The sequence below is a fragment of the Lissotriton vulgaris genome, chromosome 1_1 (assembly GCF_964263255.1).
Source record: "Lissotriton vulgaris chromosome 1_1, aLisVul1.2, whole genome shotgun sequence".
Taxonomy (NCBI): Eukaryota; Metazoa; Chordata; class Amphibia; order Caudata; family Salamandridae; genus Lissotriton; species Lissotriton vulgaris.
Genome location: NC_141685.1, coordinates 257,609,569 through 257,625,333, shown reverse-complemented (window position 1 = coordinate 257,625,333; position 15,765 = coordinate 257,609,569). Strand labels below are relative to the sequence as shown.

Below are 15,765 nucleotides of genomic sequence, written 5' to 3'. Positions count from 1 at the left end.
CATGGGCCCTTATTTATGAGGCCTTGCGTCAGTATTGCGCCGCCGGCGCGTCACTTTTTGTGACGCACCAGCGGCGTAAAATATGCGCCTTATTGCGCCATATTTAAAAAGTGACGCATCTAGGTAGATGCGTCACTTTTTAAACCCCTGCGCCACATTATACCTGCGTCAGGTATAATGTATGCAGAGGGGGCGTTCCCCCGCAAAAAGCCTCGTAATAGTGACGCAGTGAAATCTATGAGATTTCACTGCGTCACTTTTAGGACGCTGCTGCGTCAAAATCTTGCGCCTGCCTCACAGCAGGCGTAAGACTGACGCAAGCCCTTTAACATGGGGCTTTCCCCATGTGAAAGGACGTATTGCTGGAGTTGCGTCACTTTTGTGACACACTCCAGCAATGCGTCACTTTTGCGCTTACAGATACGTCAGAAATACTGACGTATCTTTAAGTCCTTGCGACATGATGCGTCATACATTAAATATGACGCATCATTGGTGTCGCAAGGAGTGCGCAGTGAAAAGTGACGCATCGCTGTTTTCACGCAGCGATGCGTCACTTTTCATAAATGAGGCCCATGGTTTGTAAATGCCAGACAAGGATTTTGTGTCAGGCTGCCTCAAGAAAGTGCCCCAACTCCAATGCAAAATCTTTTTAAAACAGGGCCTTAATAGTTTACGTTCCTGATCCAAAAAATAAAAACAAATTAGAAATTCTTAGTGAAATGACAAGAAATATCAACAGACATAGCAGACCCGACTTAGAACCTCTAGACTCAACTACTAAGCCAAGAATGTATTTATTTGGGGGTTGTCAGTCACACCCCAAATACCCCCCACCCCCTGAAGCTATGCCCCTAGTAGAGTTCTGTGGCGAATCAGGTTGACCTGAGCCCAGATTCTCACTGGATTTACGCTAATCTGTCTGATTTTGAGAGATTCGATAACAAATGACCATATTCAGTGTTATTGAGAGTGGTCTGCTTCGATGTCACATTTTCTTCCATTAAGGCCTCATATTCAGAAACATTGACTTCGTACATGTTTACAAGAAAGAATGTGTTTGTTTGTTTTTTAAAGGACACGCTTCTTACCTTGTCAGATCAGTTGAATGGTGCTTTCGTTTCAGAGAAATGCCCACGTTAGGCAGTGACAAAGCTTCGCACACCCTTCTTTCTGAGAATTGGCGCCCTAAATCCCCGGAGTCAAGCACAGTACCAGAGGGAGGAGTCTTCGATGTAGCAGCAACAGGACACACTAGAAAAAGATGCATAAGAAAGAGATCGTTCACCTGGAACTACATAAGAAGTAAAGAGAACAAGAGCTGACAAAGCCAATAGGTGTAACTTGTATTTATATAGCTGAAAGTGATGCTCGAAGAGTGCATGTTTGGGCCATTGAAAAGATGACAGATCGAATGTGACAATGATTAGATGAATCATGTATGTATGAGTGGAAGGTTGGATGTTGAATATTTACATCATCACAGCACTCTTTATTTCGGTATTGTAACATAAAAGAGGTGCACAGTAGAAAATAGAAAGTTTGCCAGAAGTTAAAATCAGCATCAAGTAAAAAAAAAAGTAAAAAGCACACCGAATCAATAGAATACGAATCAAAAGGCGCACTCTACCTAAAGGAAGTATATATGTAAAATCCAATAAAAGGGCCCAATGAAGTTAGTTTCAACAATCCTGTTCCTTATCAACCAAGCATAACACAGATATCTAGATACGGCATTTACCAAATATGGGATGGCGCCAGTTTGAAAGGCCCAATAGGCTTCCTTGTTCCTTGTTGTGCCAAGCTTTCTGCAAATAGGAATCAGCCATTTTGCACCTGCTCCTTTATATGCTTTACAAAGGAATAGAAAATGGGGTACATCCTCCTTATAAACACACATTAGACACCCCTGGACAGTACTATTTGATGTCCTAACCATGATATCTTAACCATTTCGATATGAAACCATGAAGGGGCAAATTTCCATGTCAAAAGTGGAAATATTTTTTTGCTAAATTCGGATCTATCCCATCACGGAGGTTTTCGAGCTGGTAATTATCTTCTACCACTAAAAAATAAATGGGTAAAATGGCTTGTGCGTGCAATAAAAGATTGTTGAGTTTACAAATATTAAATCAATCTTTTAACTCCTTCACTGTAATTAAAGTGCAGCAACCCACTGGATCATGCCAGAGATCGGCCAAGCCCATCCCATTACGGAGTCCTTGACAAATTTGGTCCAGGGGAGTTTAGTTGCATTCGGTTACCTGAGAATTTCCTCTGGCACACTTCAATATAGCAAAAGTTCTGGAGTAGTCCAAATGCGTCTTCAGAAAATTAATTGGCGAAGTTCAATCATATCGAAAGAGCATAAACCTGTGCTTTCTTTACTAATGGATAACCTGCCTTTGCTTCAGAAATTAAAAACTGCTTCTGGAAAGTGACGTGTACATTTCTGTGCCACAAAGTAACCGTCCTGCTCCCAGCAGAAGCGGCCGCTCCACACACTGCTCCCAGCCTTCTGGATCTAGTATCGTTAACGCCGAGACCCGATCTCACACCCTGCTTGAGCCTGCACAAATAAAAAGAAGCGCCTAGTCAGTGCGTAGCGCTAGATCGCCCGACCGCCGAGCATTATTGTAGAAATCCGCCGAGACCATTTACAGTATCAAACTTCCATAGTGCGCTTGTGCGACAGCAGCTCCTGCACCGTGCTGCCTGAAATAACATTAATGTCTGCAATTGTGTTTTGAATTTGCGCCTCCGCCTTTGTCATCGCGCTCGCCTCCATTGTGCCCCAGTGTTGTTCTAAGATTGCCTGCTTGCGGCTGCCATTTTGTTTGCTGTTGCCCTGCCTCCTTCCCCTGATCTCCACCCCGCCTCCCTGCTGACCCTCCCTCGCCCCTCCGCTATCCATATATGACTGATGCATTTGCGCGCAGCGGTCGCGCCCCATGCGCGCCAAAGGTAAGCCCGTCTACGCCTGTCCGCGCCTGGCCCGCCCCCAGCGCCAGACCCCTTGGCCCCTGCCGTACCCAGCCCACTAGACTAACATATGACGCCGCAACTCTCCTCGCCCTCAATCCCGGTCGCACATCACAATGCTGCGAAGCCACCCCAGGACGTACCCACGGACCATTTGCCTGTCACACCTGCAAGTTCACCTGCTTCACCAAACCTACCTCCTCCATACAAAGCTCCGACTCTAACCACCTGAAATGCATCCTACTGAACACCCGCTCGGGCCCCACAGACACACCACTGAACTCTGGGACCTACTCGACACTACGTCACCGGACATCGCCTTCCTTACAGAAACATGGATGAACACATCATCTGCACCCAACATCGCTATTGCCATACCGGACGCTTACAAGATCATCCGCAAAGACCGCACCTACCAAACTGGAGGAGGCATCGCCATCGTCCACAGGAACACCATCAAAATCACGACCAGCTTTGACGACAACCTTGCAACCGCCGAACATCTCCACTTCCAGATCAACACCGACCCCAGGACCACACTCAGAGGTACCCTCATCTACAGGCCTCCAGGAACTCGCACTCAATTCAGCGATGACATCACTGACTTCGTCAGCCCACATGCCCTCACCTCCGAGAACTACATTCTACTAGGAGACCTCAACTTCCACCTTGAAAACAAACTCGACAGCAACACCAACTCCCTCCTGGACAACCTGGACAATCTCGGACTCAAACAACTTGTGGACACCCCCACCCATGCAGCCGGACACACGCTCGACCCTATCTTCACCTGCAGCAAGCACATCTCCTTCGACCACACCACAGCTCTCCATTGGACGGACCACAGCTGTGTCCACTTCAGCTACGAAACCACCTTGACCCACAACCGCCCACAACCTATTCCTCTGAGAAACTGGAAAAAAATCACCTCCGACCAACTCCTCACATCACTCAACCAAAACCCTCCCACCCTCTCACTGGACCCAAATCAAGCGGCCACCAACCTCAAGCAATGGATCACACACAGCGCTGACTAATTAGCTCCACTGAAAAAACAACAGAACAATTCAGGCAGCAAAAAGGCTCCCTGGTTCAATGACGACCTTCAAAAATCCAAGAAGTTATGCCGCACCCTAGAGAAAACATGGAGAAAAAACCCAACCACCGACAACATGGCCACCCGCAAGGAGGCCACCCGCAAACACCACCAACTGATTCGATACACCAAGAAATCAGCTTTCAAGGATCGTCTCGACAACACTGAGCTGCCTGTGGAAAGCGCCGGGACACTCTTTTAGAGTAGCCGTGCGCTATATAAACTTATTATAACATAATATAACATAACATAACAACAACGCCCACAACAGCAAGGAACTTTTCAACATCGTCAAGGAATTCACCAACCCCGCCACAGCATCTAACGACATCACTCCCTCCCAAGACCTCTGCGATGCGTTATCCTCCTTCTTCTACAACAAAATCGCCGACATTCACAACAGCTTTGAGAACACTCCCTGCGAACAACCCTCCCCACCCCCCTCAGATCCCACACCACCAACTAACAATCTTAGCGCCTGGAACCCAATCACCACCAAAGACACCATCCGCCTAATGAACTCAATCCACTCTGGCTCGCCAACCGACCCCTGCCCCCACCACATCTTCAACAAAGCTGACTCCATCATCGCACCCCAGCTCCGTGATGTCATCAACTGCTCATTCAACTCTGCCACCTTCCCAGAAAGCTGGAAACACGCAGAACTCAGCGCCCTCTTGAAGAAACCCACAGCAGACCCCTCTGAACTAAAAAACTACCGACCCATATCCCTCCTCCCCTTCCCCGCCAAAGTCATTGAAAAAGCCGTCAACAGCCAGCTCGCCGCCTTCCTGGAATCCAACAACTCCCTTGATCCCTCTCAGTCCGGATTCCGAGCCAAACACAGCACCGAAACGGCCCTCATTGCAGCGACAGACGACATCCGAACACTACTGGACAACGGAGAAACAGTGGCCCTGATTCTACTTGACCTCTCCGCCGCTTTCGACACAGTCTGCCACAGCACCCTCATACAATGCCTCAGTGCATACAAGGAAAAGCCTTGGACTGGATCATCTCATTCCTCGCCGGAAGAACTCAAAGAGTCCGACTTCCCCCATTCAACTCAGAGGCCACCGAAGTCATCTGTGGTGTACCACAAGGATCATCACTCTTCTCCCACTCTCTTCAACGTCTACATGAGTCCACTCGCCTCCATCGCACGTCAACACAACCTTAACATCATCTCTTACGCCGACGACACCCAGTTAATCCTTTCCCTCACCAAAGAACCTAACACCGCCAAAACCAATCTTCACGAAGGCATGAAAGAAGTAGCCGAATGGATGAAACATAGCCGCCTAAAACTCAACTCAGACAAAACGGAGGTGCTCATCCTAGGATCTTCCCCCTCTACCTGGGACGACTCTTGGTGGCCCTCCGCTCTGGGCACAGCACCCACACCCACAGACCACGTACGCAACCTGGGCTTCATCCTAGACTCCTCTCTCCCAATGTCCAGCCAAGTCAACGCAGTCTCATCCTCCTGCTTCAACGTTCTTCATATTCTCAAAAAGATCTTCCGCTGGATCCCCCTCGAAACAAGAAAGACTGTTACCCACGCACTGGTCATGAGTCGACTGGATTACGGTAACACACTATACGCCGGAATCACAGCAAAATTACAGAAAAGACTCCAACGCATCCAAAACGCATCAGCGAGACTCATATTGGACATCCCTCGCCAAGATCACATCACCGGACACCTAAAAGACCTCCACTGGCTTCCCGTCAACAAGAGAATTACATTCCGTCTTCTCACCCACGCACACAAGGCCCTCTACAAACTAGGACCCGAATGCCTCAACACTCGACTGTCCTTCTACACACCCACCCGCCAACTTAGATCATCCAATCAAGCCCTCGCCGCAGTCCCGCTCATCCGAAAATCCACCATGGGTGGCAGATCCTTCTCTTTCGTGGCGGCCAAAACCTGGAACTTACTCCCCACTCACCTCCGCCTTACTCAAGACCACATCTCCTTCAGAAAATAACTTAAAACCTGGCTATTCGACAAATATTGAAGGCCCTCCCCAAGCGCCTTGAGACCCTCTGGGTGAGTAGTGCGCTATACAAATCCCTGAACTTGAACTTGAAAGTGAAAACATGAGCTCTGAAATTCACAGATTTTAGCCAGACACTTTCATTTAGCAATTTATGTAACACTTGAGCAAGTAATTCATAGTTTGATTTAAATGTGTTTAGGTAGATGTTGTTCTCAAAATGAAAATGTTACTCTAACTTGTGAAAACTGTTAAATATGCATTTTATAGAAAATAACTTGTATTTGAATTAGCACAACATTTTATAATGTAGAAAACAGAACCAGCTCGTGATTTAGCTTGCTCTGTTAGTTTCTGTCGACCTTAAAGATAAGCAGAGGAATGTTTTTCCTCTCCTTGTGAAGAGAACAGTGGCATAATTTACCGCTGTGACCTCGGTCTGAGCTTAATCTCTGTAGTTACTGGAAATGTTGAACAAAGCCTCATTAAATTCTTTGCTTTAGTGAGAACAGAAAAACACGTATTTTAAAAGTGCATTACCAAGTTTAATGTTTCTTGCTTAATTAAAAAAAGGTTCTTTTGCAGCTCATGTTATGTGTGTAGTTAGAAATAAAATGTCTCTCTTAAAAGGAAGGTTAGGAGATGAAATTATATTAAATAAAATGCAGAATGTACCGTGGGAAGGATCTTTGCCTGTCTGAGAGATGATGTATGAAATCTGCTGATGGGTGGAGGCATCCTTTAGAGAATGCTGGATTCCAGTTGGAGGAAGAGAAAATCACCACATACTTTGTAACATTATTATTTGATAAACGTGTTCCTAGTTAGGAGTTTCAGAGAGAAGAGAGGGAGGAGAGTGGAGAGAGGATGTTTTCCAGAACACAGGCAGGAAGACTTTCGGAGCCCTTTGAGAGACAGACAGACAGAAATTTAGAGATGCAAGGCTGCAGTGGGGTTTCAGACTCCGACGCAGAAATGAAGGGAGGAGGGCAGAAGTGATTTACAGATGCAGAGAAGGAGAGGGAAGACCTTGATGGAGATTAGATGTAGGTTTAGTTTCATTCTGATTTTTGCTTTGACTAATTGGCTTCGCCAAGGCATATTTGCTCTTTTCTTTGTTTCCCTTGATGGGAGATTCTGAAATTATTAATTATTGATTGGCTTATGCTAACTCACTCTTGCTTCTAGAACTTTTCAGGAGTTCAGACTGACATCATTTGAGTCCCATTGTCTTAGAACACGCTGTTTGCAAATGATAATGCTTTGTGCTAACTTAATTTTTCTGTTATCAATTCTGTAACCTGATTGATACCTGACTACTGAATGATGAGTCAGAGATTCCTGAATTTTGATTGGAAAATAAATCTCTTTAATACTACTCACTACTCTCATTATTGGCCTAAACTGTTTATTTGCATTTTATGAATTGCTCATGTTTATGTAGAAGCTCCCTGGTCATAAACGGTGGTAAAGATCCATTGACCTTTAGCGACTTTCCAAAGCGATATTACCGTTGTATTTAATCAAGATTACCGTGGGATTTCTGCTGCAACAATATCAGTGATTGGGGCGGTGACCCAGATCAAACCTCAACTTATCTAACGGGGTGCTGACCGGAGAAACAACTGCATTATGAACCTGTTTTCTACCATCGCCAAAGTTTTTAGGTGTTTGTGCCCCCATATCTCTGCACCATAAAGGGAAACAGCAAGTAACTGGTATGTGTATAGTTGGCCAACTGGCAATACGAATTTACAATGGGACCCCCTGTATAGCTTCAACCCCCCACTTTGCTGCTTCAATTTTAATCTTCCTTTTGACCAATCGCGCTTCTCGTCTAGAGTAATCCCCTGGTAGTGAAAGTGGTGTACTTGCTCTAAGAGGACACCATCTAAGGTGGGGTTTGAGTGCATAGAAGGACAAGAGTTAAAGAACATAAATGTAGTTTTACTAATGTTGATTTCCAGCCCCCTGATCCCAAAGAATTTACTAAAGCCATCAAGTCCTTTATGAAGTCCCATTGGAGACTTGAACAGCAAAAGAGTATCATCAGCAAACATGAGGGCCGGAACCCTCGTGCCTGCTAATTGACGGTCGTTATTATCACAAGTTTTTAAAAACTTTACTAAATCATTCAAAAACAAGATACATTTGGGTGAGGGCCAATACATATCCCTGTCTTATGGCTCACTTAATAGGAATGGGTTCAGTAACTTCACCCACCTTGCCGCATCTAATTTGCACATAATTATTCTGATACCGCCTCTCGATTATACTGCATAGATATGCTTGATAGCCCATTTCAACTAGATGTTTCCACAACGGGGTTCTAAGGACCTGGTCTAACGCTGCTCTGAGATCAACAAAAACTGCATATTCTTTCCCTTCTCAAAACTAAAAGTCTTCCAATAAATCATCTGCAGTCTAAAGATCGGTTCAACGATGCAAGTATTGGATCAAAAGCCCGCTTGAAGGGGGCAAAGTATATCATTTTCTTCAAGCCAATATTAAAGCCTTCTTAGTATAATGTTTTTTAGTGGTATCTGTGAAACTGATTGGCCTATAGTTGGTAGGGTCCAATGGGTAGCTCTTCTTATAAATTAGAAGAATCTCAGCCCCAGTCTATGTTTTGGGGATACTGGCTCATTTTAAAATGGCATTAAGTACCACATTAAAATAAGGTGTCCAAACGTCAAAACAAGTCTCCACGGATCTTATCAATGCCCGTAGTTTTGGAAATCCTCCTACATCCCTCTCTGGTTTGGAATGCAATGGGATAACTGTTGATTCTGGGAATATACCCTCATCAGGTTTTTATTGATATAAATTAGTAAAGTGGGCTATCCAATCCTCAGCCGCAACATTGTTCTCAATTTTAGATCTCTCTTCCCTATTCCCAGTAGCAAATTAAATTCAAGAATAGGATTTGATTATTTTTTCTAGCTGCTGCTAAAATAAGTCCCCAGTTTTGGATATACCATTCCCTTAATGCCATTGCAAGAACAGATTTGTTTACAGCTATCTTTTCTTGGATGTCTTCCCTCTTATTACTCTTGATTGTGCTAACCAGAGCACTTTTGGCCAAACTACATTGCTTATTGAACCAGGATGGTACACTACTCCTAAACCCTTGGGTGCTAGCTTCTCTAAATAAGTCCACCTTTAAGCTATTAAAGAGAGAGTTATGTACATCTTCAACCTTAAGTTCAGCTGTTACCTAATCTGTCCCTAACTTAAGGCTACAAAATACCTCCAAAGCATGTCCCACCTTAGCACTCATGGATCTCAAAGCCATCTCTGATGTCCCATTGTGGACCAATGAATTCTACGTTTGTAATGGTAAGCTTACACCTCCGACCAGCGGCTGATAGAGAGCTAGCTGGGTTTGGCAATTGGAAATTCAAAATCCATCACAAGTGCATTGTGATCACTATCATACCTGGGTGCCACGGCCAAATCTGCAAAAAACAGGCCAAAGTTTAACATCTAAAAGGATATAATCAATGAGTCTAGTGCTTCCTTTTATGTTGAAGGTATGTGTAACCTTTCTATCAGATTAAGGAGCATATTACCAAGCAATAGCGATAATTATCGCTTATGGCCGGTATGCCTGTCACCCCCTCCTTAATGGTCGTCCGAGGACTCGTGTGAGGTGTCTAGAAGGTAGCGTGGACCCCCTCCCACCCCACACTGTTTATCACATCCGCCGTCGCGGATATCCTGGCCCCGGGAAATTCGTAGGAGGGGCATCTAGCCGCCTCCTCCCCTGGGAGGGGCCTATGACCGCCTTCCCTTAGGCGACCCCATACTTAGTGAGTGCCGCCTCCCCGTGTGAGGGGCCAATGGCCGCCTCCCCCCGGGCGCTCCCATCCATAATGGGTGGCGCCCCCCCTCTAGGGACCTTGAAATTACTGCTCACCGATCATGACCTTACCGCCCGACCAAAAAATAAATACGACATTTTTATGAACCTATTGAAGAAAGTGAATAAACTTTACATTGTAATATTTATCCTCTTATCGAAACATTCAACACATCTTCTATTAGACTGTGATATTCCGCTCCACTGGGGAAGAAAACGTTATGATGCAAAACATTTTATTGCAGTACCAACATTGACATCTTTATTAACCACTAAACCAGGGGAGAAAAGATATTATCAAAGCAAATCAATTTTATTGCAGTACTAACGTTGCCATAAGGGGCTGGTGGGTGGGTCAAAATTGCTCCTTGTTCCGTCGAGGGCTCACGTGCAACGAGAGGGTGCAGCTTCCAAGCACAGGAACAAGAGGATGCTTCCTTGGATTGTTGCTCCTTTTATTCCTCTTCGGGAGGGCGTGTACCCTCCTCTGGTACGCCTACGGGGCGTGGCCAACGGTGTAGGTGTCTAGGACAACCCTTCTTGGGCGGGAAAAGGCGCGCCCCGGCTACGCCGCTTCAGGCATACCAGCCGAGACACGCCCCCCGCCCAAAATGGTTTCCCGGGCGGGATCCGGGCCCCCTACCATACGTTCGGGGGGACCGATTTGTCGCCCCTTTCCATATGGCCGGGATGCCTGTCACCCCCTCCCAACACAATCCCCAAGGATGGGAAGACGGACGCAGCTCTGAACTTTTGGAAGGCGGGAGGGAGTTACCCTCCCGGCCGTATTTATTAAAATATGAAACAAAATTAAAACATTAAAATAACAGTTTAATATCATGTACAATTATTCATTTATAACATTACGATGCAGACACGTTTATTGGCTAACCTTAACAAATCTCTAATACAAAGGTTCTCCTAGCCGAGTCTAAACATCCTGCAAATGCATACTTTCTAAATAAAAATTGTACATCCTAACATTACGGGCCAACGGCAAGGTCGTAACCGGTGTCAGATCCCTACTACCAGAACTCCCCCCTCAGGGTGTGAGGGGCGGGCGCACAGAGGACTGTACCTCTGTGCCAACTTCCAATTTCCCTTGTCTTAGCGGGGGCCCCTTATTTAACTCGACGCCATCTTAATGGTCGTCCGAGGACTCGTGTGAGGTGTCTAGAAGGTAGCGTGGACCCCCCTCCCACCCCACACTGTTTATCACATCCGCCGTCGCGGATATCCTGGCCCCGGGAAATTCGTAGGAGGGGCATCTAGCCGCCTCCTCCCCTGGGAGGGGCCTATGACCGCCTTCCCTTAGGCGACCCCATACTTAGTGAGTGCCGCCTCCCCGTGTGAGGGGCCAATGGCCGCCTCCCCCCGGGCGCTCCCATCCATAATGGGTGGTGCCCCCCCTCTAGGGACCTTGAAATTACTGCTCACCGATCATGACCTTACCGCCACAGGCCGGATAGTTGACCGGCTATCCGGACCCCCCACACTCCTACTAAAGGTCATGTTCATACAAACCCCTTAACCATGCTATGAAGTTTCCTATGAGTAAGACATTCCCCTCCCGGGTCAAATGGACCCCATCTTCGAGATACATGTGATCCCCCCGAATACATCCATGCGGAATACTGTGCAACTGTGCCGAACGAAACAACCTACCCAGCTTGTTATTGACTTTCTTTACTGACTGATTCAAAGCTGATACAGAGAGGGCCCCCCGCCACACCTTCCTGGGAATCATGTGGGACCATGCTACCGTGCACCCCGGAATCCTTCTTGCCAACCAGCTAACAGTGGATAGAACAAGCTCGAGGAGTACTCGCCGACCGAGCGTCACCAAATCATTGCCTCCCAGGTGTACTATGATTATAGACGGCGGTGACCTTGTCCGCCCTAAAAGTCCCTCAACAAAACATTGAAATTGGTCAATACAGAGCCCGCCCCTTCCGTGGAAGGTCACCCTGCACCCGTATTCCCCAGCTGCGTGAATCATGTCACCTGCTTTGAATACGTCCCCGGCACGCCTCACGTATGAGTGGCCCACGACCCACACCACTCTTTCCTCAGCCGTTGGTCTTTGACCGCTGGTCCCCAGGTGTCGGGTCGACTGCACAGTCCGCCCCGCATCGCATGCTCGCGAAACTGTAAACCAAACAGAAGACAAGAAGCGTGAGTGCATGACATCGGCTTCACAACATGTGCAACCGCACATACCTTTTATAACAGTTCGAGGACCATCGTCCCAATTGTTTCACCATTTCCACACTCTGACCCCTGGCTGTAGCCTCTGTAGCAGCCCCTATCCTAAAGGAATGGGCCCAAAATCGCCCGGGTCCAAGCCCGCTGCCGCGATTGCCATTGTTAGCACCCGCTGAAACTGAAACCTTGTCAGTGGGGTGGCGTCGGTGTGTCTCAGCAAGCTTCCCCCCCATGATCCCGCCCTTTGCGCTAAATATTCCTCAACGCATTGCACCGGGCACATGGGGGACCCTCGCATGCGCTGGACCACAATACTGTCCCCCATCGCACCCTGATCGGTCTTAGACCTGGCTATTGTGATTACCATTGAATCACCCTTGATCAGCACGTGTTCCCGACACAGACCTCCCCCCATATCCTTCTTATTTTTTGCCACCAGCTCGCTCACCCGCATAGCCCCCATGGAATGCTAATGCGAAAGCGGCCCAGAATAGCACTGCCTCGGACTGGGAGGAACATGTCGCGGGGAGTGCCGACATCAACAGGGACAACCTTTCTAGCCCAATCGGGCGCCTCTCGTCTACTCTATGACCCTCGAGGCGTTGCCAGCCACGCAGTGCCTTCTTTACCAAAAAGGACGATGTGGGGTCCTTGATGCCATGCGCCTGTGCCATGAATGCAATGGCGGCCCGGTGCCTATTGGCCGTTGCTGCTGATCGGCCTGCCTTGTGGAGTGCTACTAAAAACTTTAGAACATACTCCTCCTGCCCCCAATTATCCCCTCCTGCTGGTCCCAAAAATGCACAATAGGAACGAAACGCTCCTTCGTACGCCTTCCATGTCCTGGGGGCTAGCCTTGCTCCCACGAGGTCCTGTAATCCGGGGCACCGAGTAACCAGAGAGCTTCGGGAAATGGTGCCGCCACTAGGTCCGCGGAAGGTAGATAACCCCTGAAGGCCTGCATGTGGGAACGAGAGAGTGCATCAGCCGCCTGGTTCAGCACACCCGGCACGTGCCTCGCCCTAAACTGAACGTTCAGTCTCATGCAAATTAGTACAATTCCCTTCAATAATCTCAAAATCCACTTGCAGCGTGCTGCCTGGCTATTTATGCATTCGACTACGGCCATGTTGTCGGACCAAAACACCACTGAGCGATCACGAAACTCATCCGGCCATGCCTTCAAAGCCACAAAAATGGGGAACAACTCAAGAAACCCAATGTTACCTGTGAGCCCACTGGTGTGCCACCACGTCGGCCATGTTTGCGCCGACCATCGATTACCAAAGATGGCGCCAAATCCTACGCTCCCTGCCGAGTCGGTCCACAAACCCAGCTCGTCCGAGGATGCTGGTGGCTTGCTCCACACTACTCGACCGTTGAAATCCGCCAGAAATGCCAACCATATGCGCATATCCTGGCGAACCTCTGCAGACAGTCTCGTGCGGTGGTGTCCTTCTTTGAGACCGACCATGGCTTGTGCAATAGAGCGGGAAAAGGGGCGGGCCATTGGTATTACTCTAAGGGCAAAGTTAAGCTGGCCCACTGCTTGTTGCAACTGATGGAGAGTTACTTTTTCTTTGCTAATGCACACTTCTAGAGAGGCCCTAAATTTCAATACTTTGTCCCTGGGCAAACGGAAGCATCCCTCCACTGAATCGAGCTCAATGCCAAAAAACTCGAGTGAAGTAGATGGCCCCACCGTCTTCCCTGGTGCCAATGGCACGCCGAACCGTTTCATGAGTTTGCAAAATTCCAGTAAAGCCTGTGCACATTCCGTGTCACCGGCTGGCCCCAAGAACAAAAAATCATCTAGGTAGTGCATAACCTGTGTATAGCCCGTAGCTCTGGTGAACGCCCATTGCAAAAAACAACTGAATTTCTCAAAATACGCACAAGAGATGGAGCAACCCATTGGCATACATCTATCCATGTAGTAGCGTCCTTGAAACACAAAACCTAACAGACGCTGATCCTGAGGGTGTACCGGGAGCAACCGGAACGCTGATTCGATATCCGATTTAGCCATCAGCGCTCCGGGCCCCAGGCGATTCAACATGGCGACGGCCTCATCGAAGGATGCGTACCGCACCGAACAAACTCCTGGGTCAATCGCATCGTTCACCGAAAGACCCCTAGGAGCCGACAAGTTATGAATTAACCTAAACTCACATGGGTCCTTCTTGAGGACTACTCCCAACGGTGAACAAATGAAGTTAGCGACTGGCGGATGCCTATATGGGCCGGCAACCCGGCCACGGGCAACCTCCTTTGCAATCTTAGTTTGCACCACCGCCGTATTCTGCTGAACCGACAGTTGGTTTTTACACAGTGATTCCCCCGAAAATCCCCCACCGGGATGTGGAAACCATACGAGAAGCCGTCCCGCAACACCCCGGCGGAGACATGATCAGGGTATTCATTTAGCCAGGGGATCATTGCCAGCATATCTACGGGGGTGGGTAGCGGTACCCCGTGGTCGACATTAGACCTGTTTGGCCCCTCCTCTACCCCCTGTATCACCATTCTTGACTCTGCACGAACTCTCAGGGTGTGAAGAGTGTCCGCACCCTGCACACTCATGCCTGAACTTACATGTCCCTTGTGGCCTCGTGCACTTGCCTCTGTTAAAGTTCCAACAAACCCCTTTTCTACCCCCGTTCCCACCACTCCTCGGTTGATGGTCACCAGCGGGGCCTGCTCGAAAGGGCGCCGCCGATTAATGGCGGGAGGGCGCCGACCCGTTCCCGCCAATCAAAGACGACTTTGTCGCGCCCGGCAGGAGCTGCTTCTGCCAAGATATGGAGTCGAGACAATCCCACGTCAGAGATGAATCGTGCTCCTTGGCCTTACGAAACTTACTGTCATAACCCAGCCATTCATTGCCCTCATACGTTTCATAGAAATCCATTTTACGTGTCTGATAGCAGGCTAATTCAGTCAAGACCTCGGGCCTACGTTCCCCCATGATCGCAGTAAACATCGCAAATGCCCTGGCCCAATTTGAGATTGTCTCATCAACCCTGAATCCCGCCATTTTCGCACGCCACACACTCGGGTGCCATAAATCCTTCTGAGATTTAACATACTCCACCTCGTGGTGGTCAGTCAGCAGAGAAAACATATTGACATACTTATCAGCCCAAATCAATTCCTTCGTGGCCAGCGGAATATGTTGGACCACCTTTTCCCTTCTTGAAGGTAACACCCCCTCCCTTGCCATTGGCAATGGCTGCTTACCCGAATCCATAGCCGGTCCCGCTGTTTTCTCAACGCCAGCCGTCGGTAGTTCCGAAGGAACCTGTGGGGGGACAAGAGGGAGATTCGCCTTCGCGGCATCTCGCGATTGCCGCAACTGCTTCATTAGTAACCTGGCCTCTTCGGCCGTGTCTCCTGGTGCCGTAGCACCCTCGGTATTTTTGCAGAGCCATGCGGCTAACTGGGCGGCCAACTCCGGGGGCATATACCCCTCGTTAGTGGGCGTAACTACAACAGGGATCGGTTGGCCCGCGTCCGGGATCGGAACCGGGGCCTCCACCGGACTAACCGGGCTTGTCGGGGGTGACTCGGGAACCGGGGCCTCCCCTCCTGCCGCCCTATTCCTGGCCCTTTTA

General features: G+C 48.4%; 1 protein-coding gene across 1 annotated transcript in view; it reads right to left on the bottom strand.

Annotated features, from left to right (window-relative positions):
* LOC147746867 (peroxiredoxin-like) overlaps positions 1–15,765 on the bottom strand; it is a 296,602-nt gene that overhangs the window by 135,240 nt on the left and 145,597 nt on the right. The window contains exon 5 of the mRNA XM_086936105.1: positions 1,092–1,254. Within this exon, the coding sequence (XP_086792231.1) occupies positions 1,092–1,254 (163 nt within the window). The remainder of the gene's footprint in view (positions 1–1,091; positions 1,255–15,765) is intronic.